Source organism: Momordica charantia (assembly GCF_013281855.1).
Source record: "Momordica charantia cultivar OHB3-1 chromosome 10 unlocalized genomic scaffold, Mcharantia_2.0 BLBB01000010.1, whole genome shotgun sequence".
Classification (NCBI taxonomy): Eukaryota; Viridiplantae; Streptophyta; class Magnoliopsida; order Cucurbitales; family Cucurbitaceae; genus Momordica; species Momordica charantia.
Window position 1 is genome coordinate 14,611,680 of NW_028275158.1, and position 24,196 is coordinate 14,635,875.

The 24,196-nt window shown below is 38.3% G+C and overlaps 1 protein-coding gene, 1 non-coding gene and 2 pseudogenes across 2 annotated transcripts; 2 read left to right on the forward strand and 2 right to left on the reverse strand.

Annotated features, from left to right (window-relative positions):
• Window positions 1-603: 603 nt before the first annotated feature.
• On the forward strand, window positions 604-1,278 carry LOC148208631 (secreted RxLR effector protein 161 pseudogene; annotated as a pseudogene).
• A 12,251-nt stretch (window positions 1,279-13,529) lies between these two features.
• On the reverse strand, window positions 13,530-15,929 carry LOC111024296 (exopolygalacturonase-like). The gene is made up of 4 exons (XM_088119130.1): window positions 15,915-15,929; window positions 15,266-15,568; window positions 13,841-14,383; window positions 13,530-13,769 (listed from the first exon to the last, which is right to left on the reverse strand). The coding sequence occupies exons 1-4, from the start codon at window positions 15,927-15,929 to the stop codon at window positions 13,545-13,547; spliced, it is 1,086 nt and encodes a 361-aa protein (XP_087975256.1). The 3' UTR covers window positions 13,530-13,544.
• Window positions 15,930-20,148: 4,219 nt separating this feature from the next.
• On the reverse strand, window positions 20,149-20,255 carry LOC148208632 (small nucleolar RNA R71). The gene has a single exon (XR_015788624.1). It is a non-coding gene; the product is annotated as a small nucleolar RNA R71 (small nucleolar RNA).
• A 261-nt stretch (window positions 20,256-20,516) lies between these two features.
• LOC148208633 (uncharacterized) lies at window positions 20,517-24,081 on the forward strand (annotated as a pseudogene).
• Window positions 24,082-24,196: the final 115 nt, after the last annotated feature.

The window sequence follows — 24,196 nt, forward strand, 5'->3', positions numbered from 1 at the left end:
ATTAGGATACTCTTGTCCATCGCCACTTTTTATGATTATGAAACTTGGCAGATGGATGTCAAGACAGCATTCCTAAATGGAAGTCTTGAAGAGAGTATCTATATGGTCCAACCAGATGGGTTCATTGAACAGGGCCAAGAACAAAAGGTTTGTCAGCTTCAGAGATCCATTTATGGATTGAAGCAAGCATCTCGGTCCTGGAATATAAGATTTGATACTACGATCAAATCTTACGGCATTGAGCAAAATGTTGACGAACCTTGTGTATATAAGAAAATCGTCAATTCCACTGTAGCGTTTCTAGTTTTGTACGTTGACGACATCCTACTCATTGGGAATGATGTAGGTTTTCTGTCTGACGTTAAAAAATGGCTAGCTAAGCAATTCTAAATGAAAGATTTGGGAGATGCACAGCATGTTCTAGGGATCCAAATAGTTCGGAACCGAAAGAACAAGACACTAGCCATGTCTCAAGCAACTTATATGGACAAAATGTTGTCTATATATAAGATGCAGAATTCCAAAAGAGGTTTATTACCTTTTAGACATGGAATTCACCTGTCTCAGGAACAGTGTCCTAAGACACCTCAAGAAATTGAGGGGATGAGACATATTCCCTACACTTCAGCTGTTGGAAGCTTAATGTATGCTATGTTATGTACTAGACCTGACATATGCTATGCAGTAGGGATAGTCAGCAGATATCAGTCTAATCCAGGATATGATCATTGGAATGCCGTTAAAAATATCCTCAAGTATCTTAGGAGAACGAGGAACTATATGCTCTTGTATGGTGCTAAGGATCTGATCCTTACTGGATACACTGACTCTGATTTTCAGACCGATAATGATGCTAGAAAATCTACATCGGGATCAGTGTTCACTTTGAATGGAGGAGCAGTAGTGTGGAGAAGTGTAAAGCAAACTTGCATTGCAGACTCCACAATGGAAGCTGAATACGTAGCTGCTTGTGAAGCAGCAAAGGAAGCAGTGTGGCTCAGGAAATTCTTGACTGATCTGGAAGTCGTTCCAGACATACATCTGCCCATCACTCTCTTTTGTGATAACAGTGGAGTAGTTGCAAATTCCAAGGAACCTAGAAGCCATAAGCGCGCAAAGCATATTGAGCGGAAATACCATCTCATAAGGGATATAGTAAACCGGGGAGACGTGGTCGTCACTCAGATAGCCTCGGAAGAGAATCTTGCTGATCCATTTACTAAGGCCCTCTCGGCTAAAGTGTTTGTTGGGTTTTATGTCCTAAAACTCATAGTTTGAAAATGGCAGATATACTTTTATCATTCAATAAAGTTGTTATTGAAGGTTTTAATCAATAAGTAGTTATTGTTCCAATAAAATGTTCTTACTATATCTAAATCCAATAAAATAAAGAATCCTAGACTGTTACCTGAGACTCAAACTCTATGTAAGAGACATAAATATGGATCAAGTTTGAGTTAACAGTCTAAATGGTCTATAGTATAGGAATAAGGTTGGGCGCCTTATTCTGGGGACACTATGGATGCGGCCCACTTTGTAGCTAGTACAAACGATGTGATCCTAATTCGTTCATGTGAAGACATGCGAGTGGGGGTGTCCCGTGCAAAGAGTTTGCATAAGACCGGACCATGAGATAGTCACTTTTACTTTATAACACCGTTTACTGTTTGAAACTGACTATCTCAACTTTGATGGCCTAGGTAACTCGATCTTAATCCTGAGCTAACTATGAACTTCTGTTTACTCGGGATTATCCTTAGATCTGCATGGGTGAGAGCAGCTCAACAGCGCTGGCTCAATAAGCCTCCCATTTCAGGGGTAAGACCCGGTAGATAGCTAGCGACATAGGGTGCAAGAAGGATTTTTTGATTTGATAGTTGGACTACAAATCATTGTTCATCAGAGGATTAGTGGGACTTAAGGAACAAGAGGTAATTACAGGGGTAAAGGTATTTTGACCCAGCTGTAATTACGAACAACCTGTGAAGGGTCGACTTACTAATCATGGTTATATCAAATGGACATAATATATCTACAGTGAGGAGAGTGCAGCTACGGGCTTTAGTGGAGTGACCGCGTAGTTAACGATTGTTGGTTAACTAGGTTAAAGAGTTTAACCGGTTAATCTCGGATCGTTGGAGCTCATGATCTGTAGGTCCATAAGGTCCCCTGGCTAGCTCATATAGGAATAAACATGGAATAATTTGAAGGAATAATTCAAATCGTACGAATTAGTTTAATCATATGAGATATGATTAAGTAATTGATATATGATATCAATTTGAGAAATTTGGACAAAATATTTAAATAGGATTTAAATATTAAAATTATGAATGCGGATTCATAATCGAAGGCATGGATTTCATCAAACATCGGACTTTGGAAAAAGTCAAATAGTTGACTTTGACCAAAGAAAGTCAAAGGTTGACTAAAGTAGATTAAAATAATGTTTTTAACCAAGTTGGTGGAAAATTCCACTAACTTGTTGAGTGGAACATTTAAATAATCTCAAAAATCCACTTTTTGACACTTAGTCATGCATGCATAAGTGGAATGTGTGTTGTAAGTTTTTTGTGAACTTAAACATGCATTTTGACACTTAGCCATGTCATTCATAAGTGAAATGTGTGTTGTAAGCTTTTGGTGAACTTAGACATGCATTTTGACACTTAGTCATGCCATGCAGGAGTGGAATGTGTGTTGTAAGCTTTTGGTGAACTTAGACATGCATTTTGACACTTAGTCATGCCATGCATGAGTGGAATATGTGTTGTAAGCTTTTGGTGAACTTGGACATGCAAGAGTTGCATGTAATTTGCCTATTTAAGAAGGCTTTTGTTCAAACATCAAAATCTCTTGGAACCTTTGGCCATTTGATGTGTTTTCAAAAAGCTTACATAACTCCTTTTAGCTCCACTTTTCGCTAATTTTTTCCTTCTCTAAAAAGAGTCCTACCACTCTATTCCAAGCCTTGAGAATAGCTAGGAAGATCTCTTGGTGGTCCTTCATTGGAGCTATTTGAAGATTTTTGGAAAGCTACAAAGGTTTGTATTTTTCTCTACTTATCTCTAAGCATCATAATGTATGATCATGCATGTTTAATCCTACGTTGTATTATGCATCTAGATTGTTATTTCGATACTTGCTCACTTCCGCTGCGCATGTATGTATTTTTTCCATCACAATAAAGTTTTATTCAATAAATTTGTTGTTGAATTCATAGCATTGCATTGTCCAAAATCCAATAAACTAAACATCCGAGGTTATTTTAGTGTAACCGGGACAGTATATGTACTGGGTATATATTTGATATACTGGGTATATATTTGATATACCCCTGATATACGAGGTATATATTTGATATACCCTGATATACAAGTGGATAATGTCTCGTGAATAACCTAAAGCGTCTATAGTATATGGATAAGGCTGGGTACCTTATGCTGGCAACACTATGGATACGACTCACTCTGTAAAGGTTACAGACGACTAGATCCAGGTCGTTGGTGTGGAGACATGCGAGTGGGGGTATCCTATACAATGAGTTTGTATAAGACCGGACCACGAAATAGCCAATCTTTAGATGTAACACCGTTAACTAATAAATTGTTGTTTCTTAGGATGACCAGACAACTCATTCTCAATCCTGAGTGAGTTATGGACTCCTGCCCGTGAGGGCTCGTCCTTTGATCTGTATGGGTGAGAGTGGCCCGAGTTGCCGACTCAATATTCCTACCATTTTGGGGACGAGACTGAGTGGAGAGCTGGAAACATAACTTCACAAGATGGAATTCACTTCTCCTCGACTTTAGGGGAGTAGATGAGTGTTCTCTTAAATGCTGACTCCGGGACTTGAACAAGGGGCCCTACCCTCTCATTGGCTCGAGAGAGACTTCCAGTTATTCGTCGAACCATAATCGGGTTGTTGATTAGAGGAGCAGTGGTATTTAAGGAGTAAGATGTAGCTCAGGGGTAAAACGGTAATTTGACCTAACTTGAGTTACGAGCACTCGTGAAGGATTGACTTGTCATTAATGGTCGTATATCCGTGGACACAAAAACATTCTGCAATGAGAAGAGTGCAACTGCGGGTCTTTAGTGGAATGACCCGTAGTTAACGAATGTTGATTAACTCGGTAAATGAGTTTGACCGATTAATCTCGTATCGTTGGAGCTTCGGATCTGTAGGTCCATTAGGTTCCCTTGCTAGCTCATAATGGGTAAAACGAGGATCAAGTTTTGGAAGAATTTGAATTGTTCAAATTACTTAAGGGATTATATGTATATTGATACATTATAATATATAGTTAAATATAAATTAAAACTATATATTATGAGAGAAATTATTTGAATGAGATTCAAATAAAATTAATATGAATATGATTCATATTAAAACTATAGGTTAAAAATTAATGCACATAAGATGTACATTAAAACTATAGGTTATACGAGAGAAATGCTATAGAATATGATTCTATTTTTGTGATAAATAATTAAGTGTTAATTATTTGATATATATATATGTTAATTAATTATTAATTAGATTAATAATTAATTAATATTTATTAATTAATATGATTAATTAATTATTATATATATATATATATATATTATATATTTATATATATATATTAATTATATATTATTAATATTTATATTTATATTAATATTAAACTCCCCTACAAAATTGCAGGGGAGTGGAAAGTTGGTATGACATGGGGAGTTACCCCATGTCATTCTTCTTTTTCTTTGTCAAGGGTGTTGTAGAATGGTTCTGCATATTTTTCACAAAACAGAGAAAAAGTTTGGATCTCTCATCTCTCTCAATACTCCTTCTCATTCAAAACGAGGTGCTCCCACAAGCACGGTCTCGAGACCGAAGAGGATAGCGAGGAAGACACGGTGGTGGTGTTCATCGAAGGTAATTTTTCCCCTGTGTTTTCCTTCTTTGCAAATTTATTTTGTTTCCCAAATATCACGAACAACAGTCCACTTCCGCTCCGGGATTCTCATCCCTTCACAGTAGTGTCAAAGCCTGGTAGCTCGAATGAGTGCTTCAAGCAGCCCTTGGAAGGGTCCCCTCCTTTAGCTTCCTTGAGGAGCAGGTTGGCCTCCGACGTGTCATCCTCCGCGAAGTCTTTCCCAAAATCTGTTGGGCAGCTCGGCTTGCAGATTCTTGAGTGGGTTGCGCCATATGAGGTCGTACAAGAGAAAGTACTTGAAGAGGTCATGCCAGAGAAAGCGCCTGAGGAAGTTGCACCAGAGGAGGTCGCTTTAAACATGTGCACATCAAGCCCCTCCAAGTATCTCTATTCCCTTCTGTCTCCATCTCTAAGGATATGTCGTCTTCCTCGTTGAGTCTAAGTGTGTGAGGGTGTGGTGTTGTAGGCATGTTGCCTACTCACATGCTTCCAGCGCTAGTAAAGTAACTAGGAGGTCACTCAACCTAAGATTGCTCCAAGCCAAGCACGCTTAACTTTGAAATTCTTACGATTGAGCCACCGAAAAGGAAGGTGCACCTTGTTGGTATATGTAGTGACTATCAATTCTTTTTAACCCTTTATTGACCATTCTTCAATAATCTCAGGATCTCTCTCATTCGGATGTGGTATCGGTTCATTCATGTACCCCTCCTCTCGGGCGTCACACTTCTCCACCTGCTGAGAAAAAGACGAAAAAGAGGAAGACTCATGGGAAATTGGGATTTATGACCTCCTTTTGAAAAAAAATTAGTTTGTGACCCCACTGCCCATATTTTTTGACCCCTCTCATAATTTTTAAATGTGAAATTATTGTAGTACCCTTACATTTCAAAATAACAATCTTTCCCCCTTCATTATAAAAAAACAAATTTCTTTTCAATCTTTATTCCTTCCACAAATCTCTCGCGATAATCCATTACAAACTTAAAAAATCTAACTTTTAAACTTGAAAAATCAATTACAAAAAGAAAACAATTTAACTCAAAAAGTTAATTAAAATTTTAATATGGAAAAAATCGATAAAAAAAAGTTGAAATTACGAAATGAAATACTTGATATTTAATTGTTTAATATGGAAAATCGAGTGTACATAATTACATAAGATTTGTCCGAATTTAATTACAAAAAAAATAAAGATTTCATAATCTCGGGTCAATATTGCATTAAATGCACGATATTTAATTGACAATAAGAGGGCCAAAAGGAGGGAGAAGGAAAAAAATGGAATGGTCCTGTAGCACAAACCAGACCGGGATTGAACAATCTTAGATCAGGACTGCTTAATCCCAGACCGGGCTAGTGTTCTGGTCCGGGCTTATGCAATCCCGGTCTGTGATTGTGCTATCATGGACCGAGATTGCAGTTTTATTTTTTTAAATATTAGTGGGGATAACAGTTTCAGTTTTTCTTTTTCTTTTTTAAATATCAATGCATTTATGTGGAGCATTTAAGTTGATTTAGGTGAATTCTTTTTTTTTTCCATTTTTTGAGAAGATTTGCATGAATTCTGTTATTGAAAGATTAAGTTATATATGGTAGGATTGTTTAATTACTTATGGGAGGATTTTTGTGGATTTGTTGAATTGGTAAGTGATTCTCAAATTAAAATGTTGATATTTTTCTATATTAAATTCAAATTAAAAGAATTTGTGAGGTTTAAGGAGATATTTGTGGACGGAATCGGGAGAATTTTACTTAAAAAACATGGATATTTTGGTAATTTTACAAAGATAAAAAGTGGAAAAGGGTCACGAATTAGAATGGTAGAGGTCACAAATTATGTTTTTTTAGAAAGGGTCAAAATCCAAATAGGTTATATAATGGGGTTAGAAACCCCAAAGTGACGGTTGACTCCGGCAGGTTAGGTGTTGTGAGGAAAACCGGAGAAGTGAGGGACTGCGACCTCCGGTTCAGGACCTTCCCCACTTTTGGTAATATCATCGACCAGATGCATAGGATTGGGCATGTGAGCTCGGACAGAGCTCTAGGGCACGCCAGCTCTCCTTTTGGGACAACTAGGGAGACTATTCAGCTGGCCACTGATCACGCAACTGAGGTATTCTTCCAAGACTCTTTCTTACTTTGTGCATTTTATAGGCACACGCCCTCATGTGCAAATCAGTGCCTTCGTGGCAGCTGAACTTCTTAAGCGCGAGCAGTGGGCTAAGAAGGAGACAAGTGCCCATGCCAAGGCCATAGAGGAGGCCAACCTTGCCAAGGCCGAGCTCGAGGATGTCAGGACTAAGCTCTCCGAGGTGACCAAGAAGGTGGTCACCTTGGAAACTGACAATGAGGAGCTGAAAGGGGGAAGCGAGCTCGCTTCAATCTCAATTGGAAAAGCGACCTCTGAGGTTGGGACCCTCAAGCTGGAAATTGAGCTGGAGGGGCTGTGGCGAGCTGAAGCAGCAACGACTGCAAACTTGAAGAGTGTGAAACCTTCTTGAATGCCATGTTCCAGTAGCTACCGAGCTATGTGGACTTCAACAAAAGCTGGGCGAACGATGGCTTCTAGTTCGCTCTTGCCTTCTTAGAGACGAACCACAAGGAGGTCGACCTGACACCCCTGAAGCTCGCCTATGTCAAGTCTTGGACGATCTCTGCTGATGGTACCATGCTGAGGTGAAGAAGTTGGATGAACTTGCCCCCTGTTGCCCCTGTGGAGAATGATCCCTTGTCAAATGTTGCCCAGTCTAACCTCCTGGACCAATGATCCTGCTGCTTCTTTTCTGCTGCAACTTTGTAATCTTCTATCTTCTCTTTTTGTACCAAGGTCCAAGGCCTTCTTCTCGATAACATTAATAAGAACCTCGACACCTTTTACTTTGCACTCTGAGTTGAACCTTCCTCATTCGCTTCTCTATACGCTCATTATTTTTTATTATTATGATATTTTTTTTATTTTTATTTTTTTGCAACTCGTTTCTTTGACAGCTCGTACCCCTACACTTGCATGCCTTTGGCCCCCATTTAAATGTATCTCGGTTTATTGAAAAAAGTGAGTTACATTTAAATTTGTTGCTAGGTACACAGAATTCCTAAACAACTCGTTCAATAGTACTTAGTGATAATTGATGAGTAAGTGTTGTGCGTTTCAAGGGTGGGGTAGCTGTTTTCCTGCTAGGTCGGTTAAGGTGTAGGTCCCAGGTCGCTTTTCGCACTTCACCTTAAATGAGCATTCCCATATGAGCCCTAGGGCTCCACCTTTCTCGAGAACTGTGCACAAGACGAGGTTTCCAGGTCGAAAATGGCGCGGTTTTACTTTCACGTCATAATGTCGCTTTTCTCACATCTGGTACTCGACAAGCTCGAGCTGCGAGGTTTCCCTCCTCTCCTAAAGGAGGTCAAGGTTCAAGTGGAGCTCCTCGTTGTTTGTCGGTGTGTCGAGGGCTTCGGTTCGAGCTGTTGGTAGACTAATCTCGATCGCACTACAGCTTCTGAGCTAAAGGCCAAGGCGAATAGAGTTTCTCTAGTGGAGTTCTGAGTGGTCATCCAGTACGACCACAACACGTCCGGTAGCTCCTCGGCCCATCTGCCTTTGTAGTCCTCTAACCTTATCTTTAGGTCGCGCTTAATGATTTTATTGATGACTTCAACTTGGCCATTGGCTTGTGGGTGATCTGGGGAAGAGCTAAAATGCTTTATCCCGAGTTGTGCGCAAAAGTTCTTGAACATGGGATTGTCGAATTGTTTTTTGTTGTCAGATATGATGGCGTGGGGTATGCCAAATTTGTAGATGAGGCTTGTCCACATGAAGTGGGTGTCTTGGCCTCGATGATGGTAGCCAATAGCTCGGCCTCCACCCACTTGGTGAAGTAATCTACTGCTACCACATCGAACTTCATTTGACTATTTCCAAGTGGAACGGGCCCAATGAGGTCTATCCCCTATTGGGCGAATGACCAGGGGCTCGAGATCGGCGTGAGGAGGTCGGGCGACGAATTTATAGCCATTCCGAACCTTTAGCACTGATCACACTTGCGAGAGAACTCCATGCCCTTTCATGGATAGCCTTTAGGGCATATTCTGCCTCTTCCGAGTCTAAATGCCTAAACAGGGGAAGGGACAATCCTTGCTTATACATCATGTTGTCCCAAAGGACGTACCCCGTTGCCTTGCACCACGCCTTCTTCAGGTTGGCCTGTTCTAGTAGTCCTTCTCCTCGGAGGAAGGCTTCGGTAGGATCCATCCAAGTCGGTACCGTAGTTTCTACGTTCATCGCCTCTAGTTCTTAAACAGAAGGTGCTTCCAGGATTTCAACTGCTACTGACCTAGGCAGTTCTGTAACGCCCTAGAATTTCCATCATCCCAAGCGGGGACAATAACTAAATGGTGGTTGCTTAACGTTTGGGAACCTTCTGTTAAGGTTGACTTTTTACTCTAGAAGCATGTGTCGGTAGCCCTGTCTGACCACGTTTTTTACCCCTTTCCCATTATTATTTGCCAAAAGGACCACATATTTTTCTAGTAGAACATGCATAGATTATTTCGACATAAAAGTCAAACTATGGTATTTTAGGAAAAATATGAGAAAAATACGGTCAAAGTTGGAAGAAAATAACAGAATTATGTTTTTGCAGAATTGCGCCCGGCGCATTTTGGGATGACAAAATGTCAAAACGCACGTTTTGATTAATGAAGGGCAAGGATGACATTTCCCACATGTTCAAAACCGTGAGTCCAAGTCCAAGTCCAAGTCCATGTGAGGTGGTTAGATGAATCTCAACCCATTTCCACCTAAAATAGATGGGAGTTTCAACTAACCTATGGTGCTATAAAAGGGAGCCATCCATCCAGCAGAATCCCATCCCTTCCAAGCTTCATTTCATCTTCTTTTAGATGCTCTCTAGTTGTAGAACACGTTTTTAGGGTTTATGTTCACGTTCTAGTTCTTCATATCTTTGTTTTTCACGCTGTTACCTTTTGTATTGCTTTTAATTCGAGTTCTTGCTTCTGTTCATTGTTCATTCTGTTATTTTAAAGTTCTTTAGCGAGTTTGAACTCTCCTCACGCTCGAGAGAGAAGAGGGTCAAGCTAGAACTCCTTGGACAACTTATTTATTCATTTAAATTCAATGAAAAATACTTTCTTTATATTTTCGTGCATTTACTTTCATTTAATTATGTTCTAAATTAGTTATCAACCTCATTGTGGAATGCCTTAGTCAAACGATTTGATTTTCATCACGCTCGGGATTTTGGTCAGATTGTGCCTGGCAATTTTTGGGGTTGATTTCTAAATACTTCTCTTTACGTCTTTTTTCCATTTGACCAGTGGGAACTTAATTTGTACACTAAAGCCCAACATTGGGAAAGATTGTTAGATAAAATAATAGGAAACCAATATGGGACGTGACTTAGGAATAAGCACATAAAACATGGTACTGCGCATAGGCCCTCTAACCTATAATGCAGATGAGTTGGTAGATATTATCAAGGATTGTAATCACACATAGGCATATGATTGTAGGTTACCCTAGCCTCTGCAGCAACCAAAAGCGGTAGTGAAAGAGTAGAACTCAAGTCCCAAGAAATGTCAGGAATTGCGTCTGGTGCATTTTCCCGACATAGTGTGTTTTCCATGTTTTGCATCAAAACTAAGGTAGGAGACAAGAAGGTTGAGTTTCATTAAATTGCTTGTTAGTTAAACCCCCGAACGACAACATTTCATTACATTTTTCTTCCTAAATCACAATTGCATATTTGAACCGTTTCACTGCATTACTTGATTTTGAAAAGCAACAAGTCCCTGAGGATTCGACCTTGGATTACTTCTGAGTATTACTTGTGACCGTGTGTGCTTGCACGAGTCAAGGTAGAGAAAGTCCCAACACCTTCCGTCATGGCTAGCGGTTGAGCGATCTATTTCGTTTGGTTGCGATAGTGGCTTCCCACAGACGGCACCAACTATTGATTCAAAAATCAGTCGAGGCACGAAGAGTGATATGGGAGGTCGGGACGTGACACTTAGAATGCTTCAGGAGGTATCTGCAAGGAGGTAAGCCACTTCAACATCCAAGTGAATATAGAATCCGAGCTCAATAGATCAACATCAGACAAATTTTCATACCTGGACTTGTGGTGGGGTGGTGTATTTATAGCGGTCAATGAGGCAGGTAGCTATCCCATCCGGGGATTCCCTTGCTCGAGCTAGGCTCCCTTAAGCGACCTCCAGTCCTTGATATTGACCAGTCCATTCCCCGCCACCTCAGGTGAGATTTAGCACCTGCCTTCTCCTGCTAAGTGACCAAGGCCGACCTGTTAGGTCAACTTCTTCGGCTTGCTGTCCGAAGTGCAAGGGTAAACTCGGACTCAGATAGGATAGGATTGTGCCATACTCAATTTCATCGAGCCTCTCTTACTCGAGCCATCAGGCAATGCGGGTCAAGCTGTCCAACTCTTGTTTGCAGACCGATTGGCTTATCTCGAAACCTGTTCCGGATGTGCCTCCGCGCTGAAATATTACATTCCAAGATCTCGCCCAAATAGAGAAGTGAATCTAAAGGCCAAAGAGTGATCTTTGAACGCTACTACGCATCCTTCAAAATAGTCTCGTGTAAGGTAGGTTTGGGTATAGCAGGACTTGAACCTGCGACCATTAGGTTAAAAGCCTCATCCACCACCTATTTTACTTTTTTTGGGTGTATAGCTCCCGATAGTCGATACATAGACGGAGGCTTGCGTCATGCTTATTCTGGAAGTTATCGCTCCTTCCCCTCGTAAACTCGGTAAAGCGGCTTCGCTCCTCGCAGAAATTCCATGAATAAGTCGGGTGTCTACAGTTTGACCCTCCAACAGTGGTTGAATCCTTAGCCGATCGAAGTATAATCGTTTGCAAGCCCTGCCTTAGAGCTAAGGTTAAAATCTAGTTCTCAAATTTTAATTAAATAAAAAAAACTCCTGAAATTGAGGTTGAAACTCGCATCCATATATCCAAGTCCAAATTTTTTGACCTCCGCCCTCGAGGGTCGAAGTCTATTTCTCAAACGTTATTTTAAAACCAAATCCTAGAGTTGAGGTTGAAGTTATACTTCTCCATTTCATTATCGGTCTTTTTCTTTAGCCACATTCTCTCTTCCACCCGTTTCTCGTTCTTCCTCAACCTCCTATTTTTTTCTCATAACTCTCTTCCTCTTCATCTTTTCTCAATTTGTTTAAATCGAACTTAGTCTTGGAACGGAGTAGTTTGCCATCTTTTAATTTTTTAAACATGTATTAGTTGTCATTTATTGTAAAGTTAATTATTACATTCGTATAGGAATTAAATAAAAATATTATCTAATTTCAGCCAAAGTGAGCATAGCTCAATCGTAATTGACATATACTTGTAACCATGAAGTTGTAGGTTGTGAGTTTGATCTCTCACCCCCACATATTCGACTCAAAATAATATTATCTAATTTCAAGTTGTATATCTTTATTTTTTTTTATATTCCCTAAATCCAAGGAATCTCATGCATCCAAAAATAATATAGAAAAAAAAATTAGAAATCACATAAATGCATGAAATTCCCTATTAAAGTTAATTTCAAAATAAATTATAAGAAATTTGTTTACAAAAATTTAAAAAAAAAGTGCAAGTTTGAGAATTATATTAGTAGTGTTATGATTTTTCTAGAATTTATAAGTGTACAAAAATTCTCAAGCAAACAAAAAAACATAACTTTTCATAAATTTAAAAGAAAAATAGTGTTCTCTTTATGTATCTTTATAAATTTCATAAATACATTAAATTTTCCATTAAAAATTAATTTATATAATTCAAAACAGTTTTCATTAAAGATTTTAAAATGAATTTTAAAAATTATGAACAGAATAAAAAACAACAACAAATAGAGATTGATTACTGTTCTCTTCATGGAATTTACGAAATTTCCTTAAATACAAATAATTTTTTTTTTCCAAATATCCAACGACGGAGATTCGACAATAAAATTTTTAATTTTATTATATTCTTGAAGTGAGGAAAATTATATTAAAATTCTAAAATAAATTTCCATATTTTTTCAATGGCATTTATTTATGTTACCATAATTACTAATAATTACTAATTCATGTTTTCCTTTTAAAATGCTGCTATTGATAAACTGGGTAATTTAAACATAGAGTAAAATTAATCTTTTATGGATTAAAATAAAATTAATCTTGTATGGATCTTGAATAATTTAATAAATTTGATAGTAAAATGTAAAATACCTATAACCACTGTTTCCACAACTATTGTATGGTGCTAACACATTCCCTCTACACGACTCCTTATCGCAATATGATTTATGTAAACTAATTTTTCTTTTCATTTAATGAGGTGGACAACTCCAAATTCTTTTATTTTAAGAAATGATCATGGACCACTCCGTATCAGGATCACCTTGCAACATATTATATATACTACTGTATTGTTATTACACATTATACACTAATATTGCGATGGCCATTTTCAAGTTCATAAAATGATAAAGAGAAATATATTGTGTGAAATTTTGCAGTGGGTTTTGATATTTATTGTTTTTGAAAACCCTCTCCTCTCCATCTCATTTTTCCAACCAGGCACAACACATTGACTAAATTAAAGGCAAGAAGGAGGCAATTGTTGGCCAGAAGCATAACCCCTCGCATTAGAACAATAAGAAGTTGCAGGCCCACTACCATTGAAGCTCAGGTTAATGTCTCTCAACACTAGGCCTTGGCATGGAAAAACTTCACTGCAACCGAAATTTACTGCCACTTGGGTACTTGAAGTTCCCCTTATGCCTTCATACCTTACATCTCGAATCTGCACTCTCGACGTACTCTGCAATCACACACACATTTGACTTTGAGAATAGTGATTCATAATAATTCCATCATTAGCTAAAATCCAACGGATCTCAAGTTTCGTACCCTTTTATTATTGGGATCGCAAGAGCCATCAATGCAATAGCTCTCATCAATGATGATAGGATTTTTCACATTGTTCATTTGCAGATTGATGTATGCAATCTTGCTAACGACGCTTGGCAATGAAGTGGACCATGATTTGATTCTTACACCGTTGGTCGTCCCGGTAAATGTGGAATCTCTCACTGTGATTCCGGTGACGTCTTCTTCATTTGGGTACCGTCCGAGGCTACCAATGCTAATTCCATGGCCAGGACCACAGTGGACGTTGGTTATGTTAATGTCTTTGCTTCCAGGGCCCAAGGAGATGCAGTCGTCTCCAGTGCCGATCACCGAATTCTTGATGTTGATACCAGTCGACCTGGAAATGTGTATGCCGTCTGTGTTGGGACTTTTGTCTGGAGCTATCACTGTCACGTGGTCAAACGTGATATCATGGCATCCGTGCACATTGAAATGTATGCGCTTGCTATTGATCGAGGTTATGTCCCTTATCGTCGCGGTGTTCACTGAAGTGAGTTTCAAAGTCTACATAGAACAAAACCGTTACATTAATTACAAGTTGGTATGTCGTTTGGGAGAGCATTCAAAATAATATTTTTAATCCTGAGAAACTTTAGTGGATAATAAAAGATATCAATTTGACGTTTGGTTTCATATCCTTTCAAGTGTTTATGAGTGCTTTCCGGTGAAACACCTCGATCAAAAGCACTCTACATACAAGGGGTGTACATCAATCGAAAATAAAATAAAATAAAAAAAAGTCATATCCGTTTGTCATTTGCTGTGAAGATGTCGAGGGAAAAAAAAAGTTGAAGTTAAGATAATGAGAGGAGGAGAGAGGAGAGGGGAGGGTAAGAAAATAAACTTGAAAATAAAATATATATGAACCTTTGAAGGATAAGAAACACGAATGATAAAACAGGACGGAAGAAAAAGAAATTATAGAGAAGATGGACAAAGTTAAGAAAGAGTTAGATAGAAAAATGAAAGGTAATAGATAAAACATAAAACAATCAAAAAAGGTTGTAAATATTCAAAATAATTAAATTAAAAAAATAATAATAAATGAGTCATTCACCACAATCACCTGAATGACAATTAAAATATATAGATAATTAATATATATATGTGGAATAAAACTGTCCTCGGATCGACAAGGGTTAAAAATCGACTTATCGACATCAATTCAATCGGTCTGATCAATTTGTTTGAGCAACTTTGTACACACCAAAAGTACTTCTCACGAGGAATTTTAAAGTGCTAAGTTTGGCAAAACATGAAAACATAGTGTTTTTAAACATGAATGGTTATTCTTAAAAGCCATGTTAAAAGTACCCCAAACATATATAGTTAGATCATAAATGAAGTGATAATTTATGGGCTAGAAACAAACGAAAATATACTTACGATTGGAAGGTTACCGCATCCTCCGCCTTTGGAGTGGCAAGACCAAGCAGTAGAACCTCGACCGTTCAACCAGCCTTCACCATCGATGGCCAAGTTGTTAACCCAACGGATACTGAGCCAATCGTCAAGGGTGGAGAGAGGGTTGCCGGCGGGAGGAAATAGAATGCCATTAATCCGTAGTCCAATGGGGCCATTGCATGGACCTTGAAGCCTCACTGGCCAAACCAAGAACTTCCCATGCGGTACTAAAACCACACCACCTCCATTATTTGCACACGCTTCGCTCCATGCACTGCTTAAAGTCTACAGATCCAACAACACAAACCACCTCTCATTTTTTATTTATTATCAATGTTTTTATTTTAATCTTTTGGCTTCAATTTTAAATTTTGAATATTTTTCCTAATAAATCTTTTAACTCATTAGATACGTTTGAGGCGTTAAAAAATCTAGGTACTAGACCAATTGAAAATTTAAAATTTTACTCGGTACGTTTTAAAATTCAGGACCCATTAAATAGATAATAAAAGTTTATTGACTTATTACATTTTTATTTAATTTAGATTTAGATACAAAACCCTCTCAAAACTTCAGAAACAATGTTGTAATTTAAGCTAAAAAAAAAAAAGGAAAAAAAAACTATGCTTACCTTACTGTTATCCATTGTTGAATTAGGTCTGGCACCGAATTGCATAATATTGAATAGTTTATTTTGGGCGTAACATTGAAAAATGCAAAGCGATACCAAAATCAACACTATATATCGAACTGTTAACGAAAAACCCATTTTTCCTCTCAATGTTGCCACCGACAAATGTTTGACTTTGTATATAAAAAACTCCAAATAGGCATAAGAGAACTGATTTTTGGTAGCTATATGGTTATCTTTTTCGTTTATATAATAAAATTTTTAACATACTAAAATGGAATTACTCTCAGCATTTTAGTTTTTATTCCTTTATTGGTCAATTATTTTGGCAAGAAACTAACAATAATAATTTTGTTCCTAAATAGCAAAACTGAGGTTAATGGGGAATGAACATTTTAAGGAGAGTCAAGTTTATATTCTTTAAAATGATCTTTTGTGTTTGATTTGTTGAAAAATGAACTAAAATTGGTTGGAGAGAAAAGGTTCCGTTTGGAGTCAAAATCTTGCGTTGGAATATTATTATTATTTTCTTTTTTCAAAACGTAGCATTGAAATTAATTACTTTTGTTTTCATTGAATTAGAATTTTTTAGTACAAGATGTTGGGTGGAGATCAAACTCACAGCATTTGGAGATATATATCAATTATAGTTGAACTATTCTAGCTTTGGCTCATTGAATAAGATTGTTCAAATTAAAGTAGATTTTTTTAGTACAAGATGTTGGGTGGAGATCAAACTCACAGCATTTGGAGATATATATCAATTACAGTTGAACTATTCTAGCTTTGGCTCATTGAATAAGATTGTTAAAATTAAAGTAGAGTTGTCACATGATGCCTCTACCCGTAGTTTTGAAGTTTTGGTAAGAAAATATAAAAATCTTCGATGTGTACTACTAGATTTTTTTTGGATAGATGCAAAAAAATAAATATTGTTGTCAAATTTGAATTAGTTTTTTATCACAAGTAAAATATCTCTTTTTCTAATTTTTTTAGTCAAATATTATCTGTTTGTAATAAAAATAAAATTTATATGGTTGAATTACAGCTTCAATCCCTAAACTTTTGTGTGATTCATTTAATTATTTCGTTCTCAGTTTGTAGTGTTTGAAAAATAAACTTGTTTCATAACTAATTCAATTTTCAATTTATGAATTTTTAAGATCATTAAATAGAAAAACAGAATAATTTTTAAAAGGGGATTTGTAATGGGTAGCATATAAGTTTTCTATATTTAACAAAATAGCATGCATTTTTTATATTTTGAAATATAGCATTTTTTTTTTAAATCCTGATTTTAAAATTTTCAGTATTCCCAAATTACCCTTTTCAGTTATCGCTTCGTTATTATATATCAAACATATATCACATATATATCAGGAGTATATCTGACAACATTAGTATATCAGAAGTAATTCAATGGTATATCAGAAGTCAATCAGTTCTAAGAAAGTTGTATGCTTTTGAAGAAGCTTGTACAGTTTGGGAAGGGGTTTTGATTGATCAAAGAGAAGAATCTACTTCAACCGATATGCCCTTAAGTCAATTTATCCAATTGAGGCATTCTTGATTGAGAAAAAAGAATTCCATCCAGATGAAAAGAGACTCATTCCTGTATCAGTAGTGAAGAACTATGCTTCAAAACTTGCAGCAGGTGTGCGGAGTCGGAGCCCGCCATGTTCGCCCATTGGGCCGAGTGTTCGCCCACTTCAGAGTTTTAGCCTTTAGATAACAAAAAAGGTGTCTGCCCCTTAGGTCGCCACGTTCGGACTCATGTGCCTTACAGAACACGAGGTCTGTGTGTCTGATGCATACAATTAACCAACCTTGCAACGGCAAAAGGATTACGTCCCCCCATACTACGATTCCTTGCGGTTCGAACCCGGTGCCGCATTAGGTTAGGGAGTTGGGGAAACTTCCTCTTTGGCTTTGAAGCTATAGAAACAAAAAGGCTACTTACTAGCTTTTCGATAAGAGTTTGTGCGTGGGCCCTGTTAGGGTTGACTTTTTACTGCAAAAACATGTGTCGGTAGCCCTGTTTGACCACGTTTTTGACCCATTTCCCATTACTATTTGCCAAAAAGGACCATATATTCTTAAAGTAGAACATACATAGATTATTTATGCATAAAAGTCAAACTATGGTACTTTAGGAAAAATATGAGATAAATACGGTCAAAGTTGGAAGAAAATAACAGAATTCTGTCTTTTGCAGAATTGCGCCTGGCGCATTTTTGGAGGGCAATTTGTCAAAACACACGTTTTGATTAATGAAGGGCAAGGAGGACACTTCCCACATGTTCAAAACCGTGAGTCCAAGTCCAAGAGAGGTGGTTAGGTGAATCTCAACCCTTTTCCACCTAAAATGGAGGGGAGTTTCAACCACCCTATGGTGCTATAAAAGGAGGCCATCCATCCCTCAGCAAATCATCCCTTCCAAGCTTCATTTCATCTTCTTCTAGATGCTCTCTAGTTGTAGAACACGTTTTTAGGGTTTATGTTCATGTTCTAGTTGTTCATTTCTTTGTTTTTCACGCTTTTACCTTTCGTAGTGCTTTTAATTCAGTTTCTTACTTCCGTTCTTTGTTCATTCCGTTATTTTAAAGTTCTTTAGTGAGTTTCAACTCCCTTCACGTTCGAGAGAGAAGAGGGTTAAGCTAGAACTCCTTGTACGGCTTATTTATTCATTTAAATTCAATGAAAAATACTTTCTTTATGTTTTCGTGCATTTACTTTCATTTAATTATGCTCTAAATTAGTTATCAACCTCCTTGTGGAATGCCTTAGTCAAAAGATTTGATTTTCAACACGCTCGGAATTTTGGCCAGATTGCGCCTGGCACCTTTTTGGGTTGGTTTCTAAAAACTTCTCTTTACATCTTTTTTCCATTTGTCCAGTGGGAACTTGATTTATAAACCAAAGCCCGACCTTGGGAAAGGTGAGTTAGGTAAAATAATAGGAAACCAATATGGGATGTGACTTAGGAATAAGCCATAAAATATGGTCCTAGGAATAGGCCCTCTGACCCATAATGCAAATGAGTTCGTAGATATTATCTAGGATTGTAATCACACATAGGAATATGATTGTAGGTTACCCTAGTCTCTGCAGCAACCAAAAGTGGTAGTGAAAGAGTAGAACTCAAATCCCAAGAAAAGTCAGGAATTGCGCCTGGTGCATTTTCCCAACATAGTGTGTTTTCCATGTTTTGCATCAAAACTAAGGTAAGAGACAAGGAGGTCGAGTTTCATTAAATTGCCTTATAGTTAAAACCCCAAACAACAACATTTCACCATTATTTTCTTCCTAAATCACAATTGCATATTTGAACTATTTCACTGCATTACTTGATTTTGAAAAGCAACAAGTCCCTGAGGATTCGACCTTGGATTACTTCCGAGTATTACTTGTGACCGTTTGCACTTGCACGAGTCTCTAATCTTTTTAAAGGTAGAGAAAATCCCAACAAATTTTTGGCGCCGTTGCCGGGGACTTGAGTTTCAAATCATATTCTTTTCAAGTGAATTATTTCATTGTGTGATTGTTGCATACCTCTGTCCTTGGAATTAACTGTTATATCTAACCATTAAGGGAGTTGTGTATGAGCACAGGGTCTGGTTGGTTGACATTTGATCCAGAGATTGAAAGAACCCTTAAGAGAAGAAGGCGTGAGCAGAGGTTGAGAAAAGAGAAAGAAAGTAAAAAAAAGAAAGAAGTTGAAGAAGAAGAGACCATCGAGATGAATAGAAATGCACAAGATCCTCCACCGCCACAAAATCCACCTGTGAATGGAGATATGGCAGATGAAGGAGCACCAAACCGAGCAGAAGAAATTTTTAATCTGATCCTTTTAGCAGATAATCGAGATGTAGCCATGCGGAATTATGTCACTCATGCGTTCCACAACCTAAATTCAGGGATAAATAATCCTTTACCCCAAGCTGCACAGTTCGAGCTCAAGCCAGTCATGTTCCAGATGTTACAGACGATGGGCCAGTTCGGAGGATTGACTAATGAAGATCCTTACTCCCATCTCAAATCCTTTATTGAAATAGCTAATACATTTCAACTTCCTGGTGTTTCTGAGGATGCACTAAGATTAAAAATGTTTCCTTCTTCTCTCAAGGATGGTGCAAGGGCTTGGCTAAACGCGTTAGAACCAAATTCTATCAACACATGGGCAGAACTGACAGAGAAATTTTTGGCAAAGTACCACACTTTGACCAGGAACGCAGACCTCCGAGAGGACATTGTGTCTTTTAGACAGAAAGAGAACGAAGCAGTTTAAGAAGCTTGGGAGCGTTTTAAGGAGTTACTTAGAAGATGCCCGAGCCATGGATTGCCCAGATTGAACAATTCTATAGAGGATTGGATCGTTCATCAAGGATGATGTTGAACACCGCAGCCAATGGCTCATTGTTAGAGAAGTCGGTAAATGAGATCGTTGATATCTTGAATAAGATGACAGACATTAATGACCAAGGCGAAATAGGAAGGTCATTACCAAAGAAGCAAGTATCAGCTGGAATCTTTGAGTTAGACACAGTAGCTTCAATGCAAGCCCAAATGGCGGCTATGAACCAAATGTTAAAGTAGTTGACAATGGAGAAGGAATCCAAAACCGTCACTTCGGCGATACCTGAACCCTCTCCTATTTTGCAAATTTCAGATATATCTTGTGTCTATTGTGGTGATAACCACTTGTATGAAAACTCTCCAGCTAATCCAGCGTCTATTTTTTATGTAGGTCAAGGTGCCCAGCGGAATTTCAACCCGTATTCAAACACTTACTGGAGGCACCATCCAAACTTTTTCTGGAGTAACCAAGGAGTAGCTAGTAGCAGTGCACAAGCACCCGCTCAACAATACAAGCAAAACTATACTCCTCCTGGTTTTCCAACTCAACCGGCGTCGCAGCCTCAACAATACAATCAGCAAAGAGGTCAAAATACTACTCAACAAAGTGGTAACAACGCAAGTTTGGAGGCCATGATGAAAGAGTTCATGACAAGAACTGATGCTGCGATAAGAAGCTTGGAGATGCAAGTGGGGCAGATGGCAAATGACCAGAAATCTAGACCCCAAGGTACATTGCCTGGATACACAGAAAACCCGAAGCGAGATCGTGAGGGAAAGGAGCACTGTAAGGCGGTTATCACAAGAAGCAGATTAAGTTATGAAGGACCTTCACTTCCAGACGAAGGAACTCATGTAGTTACACCTGTTCCTGCATCCACCTCTAATCCACAACAAGAAGAGAAAGCAGAACCTGTAAGTTCAAAAGAAAAAGATAAGAAGGCGGATAAAGGTAAGCAAGTAGTGCCCAGCACTACTCCACAGGTAGGTAATATTAAGATTCCTCCACCTTTCCCCCCAAGGCTAGTTAAAAAGAATCAGGATGGTCATTTTAAGAAGTTCTTTGAGATTCTAAAACAGTTGCATATCAATATACCTCTCATAGATGCTTTAGAACAAATGCCTAACTACACTAAGTTTTTAAAGGACATCATATCTAGGCGTAAGAAGTTAGGTGAGCATGAAACGGTAGCCTTGACAAAGTGTAGTAGTGATGCTCTAGGGAATCCATTGCCTGTTAAATGTAAGGACCCAGGTAGTTTTACCATCCCCTGCTCAATAGGAGGTAAGAACCTAGGAAGAGCATTGTGTGACTTAGGAGCAAACATTAATCTTATGCCTCTTTCTGTCTTTAAAGAGTTAAATATAGGAGAAGCTCATCCCACTACTGTCACTTTACAACTAGCTGATAGATCCATAAAGAAACCGGAAGGAAAAATAGAAGATGTGCTTGTTAAAGTTGATAAGTTTATTTTTCCCGCCGATTTCATAATTTTGGACTGTGAAGCAGATCTTGAGGTGCCGATCATTCTTGGGAGGCCATTCTTAGCAACTGGAGATACAGTTTTCAATGTTAGGAAAGGAGAGATCACGATTAAGGTCAATGATGAACAGGTAACCTTCAATGTCCTCGATGCGATGCGTCTCCCGAATGAAGTCGAGGACTGCTCTACAATAGGAGCAATCATGGAGGAACTCCAGCAAATGATGGTGGAAGACTTTGAAGCAAATTTTGAGGCCGCAGAAAAAGAATCCAAAATTGCGCCCGGTGCAATTTTGCCCCAACTTGAGCGTTTTGAGTTTTTGCCGCCGACAATAGCGGATTTGAAGGCCTTGCAACCTTCCATCATTGAACCTCCATAATTGGAAAAGAAACCCCTACCTTCTCATTTAAAATATGCTTATTTGGGTTTAAACGATACTTTGCCCGTTATCATTTCTTCATATTTGTCTAATGAACATGAATCTTTGCTTTTGCAGGTTTTATCAAAGTACAAGAGGGCTATTGGATGGACCATAGTGGACATAAGAGGAATTAGCCCTACATTTTGCATGCACAAAATCATCCTGGAGGACGGAGTCACAAATTCTATCGAGTGCCAAAGGAGGCTTAACCCGAAAATGAAAGAGGTGGTCAAAAAGGAAATCATAAAATGGTTAGATGCTGAAGTGATCTACCCCATTTCAGATAGCAGTTGGGTTAGCCCGGTTCAATGCGTTCTCAAGAAGGGTGGTATGACGATGATTACAAACGACGACAACGAGTTGATCTCAACTAGAACGGTGACTGGTTGGAGAGTGTGTATGGACTACCGTCGGTTAAACAAGGCAACTCGAAAAGACCATTTTCCATTACCTTTTATTGACCAAATGCTTGATCGTCTTGCAGGGAAGGAATGTTATTGTTTCCTCGATGGGTATTCGGGTTACAACAAGATTACTATAGCTCCGGAGGACCAAGAAAAGACCACGTTCACGTGTCCCTATGGGACATTTGCATTCCAGAGAATGTCGTTCGGTCTTTGTAATGCTCCCGCTACCTTCCAAAGATGCATGACCGCTATTTTTTTCAGACATGATAGAAAGCACGGTAGAGATTTTTTGGATGATTTTTCTGTGTTTGGTGAGTCGTTTGATGTTTGTTTAGAGAACTTAGAGAATGTTTTAAAAAGGTGTGAAGAGACTAACCTTGTGCTTAATTGGGAGAAGTGCCATTTTATGGTACGTGAAGGTATAGTCTTAGGTCACAGAATTTTAGAAAAAGGAATTGAGGTCGATAGGGGTAAAATAGATGTGATTGCTAAACTACCCCCTCCTACAACTGTAAAAGGTGTTAGAAGTTTCTTAGGACACGCGGGTTTCTACCGCCGTTTTATAAAAGATTTTGCGAAAATTTCTAAGTCCTTGTGTCAGTTGTTGGAAGTGGATCGACCCTTTGTTTTTGATGAACATTGTTTGAAAGCTTTTGAGACACTTAAGAAAGCACCTAGCTCAGCACCTATCATAATTGAACCAGATTGGAACTTGCCATTTGAACTAATGTGTGATGCAAGTGATTTTGCTATAGGTGTGATGTTGGGTCAACGGAAAGGTAAAATTCTTCATCCTGTTTATTATGCAAGTAAAACTTTGAATAGTAGTCAGTTGAACTATACGGTGACTGAGAAAGAACTTTTGGCTGTTGTTTTCGCATTTGATAAGTTTCGTTCATATTTGATTGGGACAAAAGTGATAGTGTTTACCGATCATTCTGCACTTAAATATTTGTTTGCTAAAAAAGAAGCTAAGCCTAGGTTGATTAGATGGATCTTGTTGTTACAAGAGTTTGACTTAGAGATAAAAGATAGAAAAGGAACAGAAAACCAAGTAGCGGATCATCTATCTAGGCTAGAGTCTTCTTTGCAGCATGATAGTTGTGAGATTAAAGAGCATTTTGTGGATGAGTATCTTTTAGCTATTTCTGAAGTCCCTTGGTATGCTGACTATGTGAACTATCTGGTGAGCGGAATAATTCCTAATGATTTGAGTAAGCACCAAATAAAGAAGTTCTTTCATGATGTCAGGTTTTATAGATTGGATGAACCTTTCCTGTTTAAACTAGGACCTGATAATATTCTTCGTAGGTGTGTTGCTGGGCATGAACAGAAGGAGATTCTAGAGGCATGCCACAAATCACCATGTGGTGGGCATTTTGCTGGACGTAAGACTGCAGCAAAGGTCCTCCAAAGTGGTTTCTTTTGGCCGTCTCTATTTCGAGATGCTCATATATTCACTCAAGGATGTGACCGCTATCAAAGATCAGGTAACTTGACAAGGAAGCATGAGATGCCCTTAAACCCAATATTGGAAGTTGAACTTTTCGATGTTTGGGGCATTGACTTCATGGGTCCGTTCCCACCTTCATTCGGTAAGAATTACATTCGCTT

Bases quoted from the DNA above. Each gene is read 5' to 3' on its own strand.
- LOC111024296 (XM_088119130.1), bottom strand. The intron at 14,384-15,265 runs GTAAGTATATTT...TGTTCTATGTAG, and splicing joins GATGCGGTAACCTTCCAATC to ACTTTGAAACTCACTTCAGT. The intron at 13,770-13,840 runs GTTGGATTTTAG...GTGTGATTGCAG, and splicing joins GGGTACGAAACTTGAGATCC to AGTACGTCGAGAGTGCAGAT.